This window comes from Trypanosoma equiperdum (genome assembly GCF_001457755.1).
Source record: "Trypanosoma equiperdum strain OVI genome assembly, contig: ctg_279, whole genome shotgun sequence".
In the NCBI taxonomy this organism is placed as follows: Eukaryota; Euglenozoa; class Kinetoplastea; order Trypanosomatida; family Trypanosomatidae; genus Trypanosoma; species Trypanosoma equiperdum.
Genome location: NW_027124175.1, coordinates 720 through 1,935, shown reverse-complemented (window position 1 = coordinate 1,935; position 1,216 = coordinate 720). Strand labels below are relative to the sequence as shown.

The window sequence follows — 1,216 nt, the reverse complement described above, 5'->3', positions numbered from 1 at the left end:
GTATTTACATGAAATGTCTCACCTCACAATCGTCCCGTGAATGCGACGCAAGCAAAAACTATTAATAAAGCAATAAAAATTAAATATGTAACGTGTAAACTCGGGAAACTACACACAACCCGAATAACAGTACTCCGGGGTGTCCCCATCCAGTACACGCAATTATTTCCTTGCAGGCCTTTTGTCAGACTCCCTTTTGTTCTCAGAGTCCTTCTCTTCATCTTCATCCCATCTTTTCAGATCACTCCAAACACAAGATCCACGAAGTAGTATATAGATGGACAGCGCAAACATCATACCACCCAAGAAAAATCCAAGGCCAAGCATCGTCGTTCCCCAATACAAACCGTCACAGTTAGGCAAAGCTGTCAGTACGGTATCGAATATGAAGTTGCACTCCAGTAGCGGGCGACCAATCGAAAGCCCAATGCTTACATTAACTGCGAGTTGAGCAGCAACTGCAAGTTTATGTGCAATATCTTTTGCTTCCGGAAGTCTACATCTATCTGCACAAACTTGCAGACTGCAGGGTCTGCCCTTATCCGGGCAAACCATATAGCTCCCCTTAACTTTTGTTCCACTGATGACCGCGGCGGTGAAACCAAAGGTTGAACATTCTTCTTTGCTTCCAACCCCCTGGCCACATGTCAGCATCTTATTGCTAGGGCCAAATGGCAGTTGGGGGAACTGAGTCGTCCTGGCACCAATTACATCCCTCATGTTCCCCGGTAGTGAACCATCAGGGGGAACGCTGCCTTCATAGCGGCGTGGAATCTTCTCCTTATCATTAACTCCTGGGATATGTGACTCCAATAAGCTGTCCAAACCCTTTTCGTCTTCAAGATCCTCTGCTTTTACTCCAGGTGGGAGAAATTTTGGGTCCAATCCGGGTGGGAGATTCTTTCCAAGAAGGGCAGCCACTCCTCCTGTGCCGGTTTGATCACCGAGTTGTGATGTGTCATTATCACAGTACTGGAGAATTTGTTCACATGCCTTCTGCGACACATCCTTCTGGGCATCTAAAATCATTTTGTTAAGATTCGCAAAATTAAACTTTTCTTCACACATGGGTAAAGCATACCATTGAATCAATCCCGGGCTCCGATCGTAGTGCAAAGTTATTTCCCCGCAGACGAGACCGAAGGCATACGCCAACAATAGAATTACTAAACCAAGCGCCGTAAACAGGATTGCAAATAGCCAATATACACACGAA

General features: G+C 45.7%; 1 protein-coding gene across 1 annotated transcript; it reads right to left on the bottom strand.

Moving 5' to 3' along the window:
• Positions 1 to 162: 162 nt before the first annotated feature.
• Positions 163 to 1,029, bottom strand: TEOVI_000107200 (uncharacterized protein; the record flags this gene model as incomplete). The annotated part of the gene is made up of 1 exon (XM_067224369.1): positions 163 to 1,029. One exon carries the CDS (start codon positions 1,027 to 1,029, stop codon positions 163 to 165), a length of 867 nt encoding a protein of 288 aa, XP_067080470.1.
• Between the last annotated feature and the right edge of the window lie 187 nt (positions 1,030 to 1,216).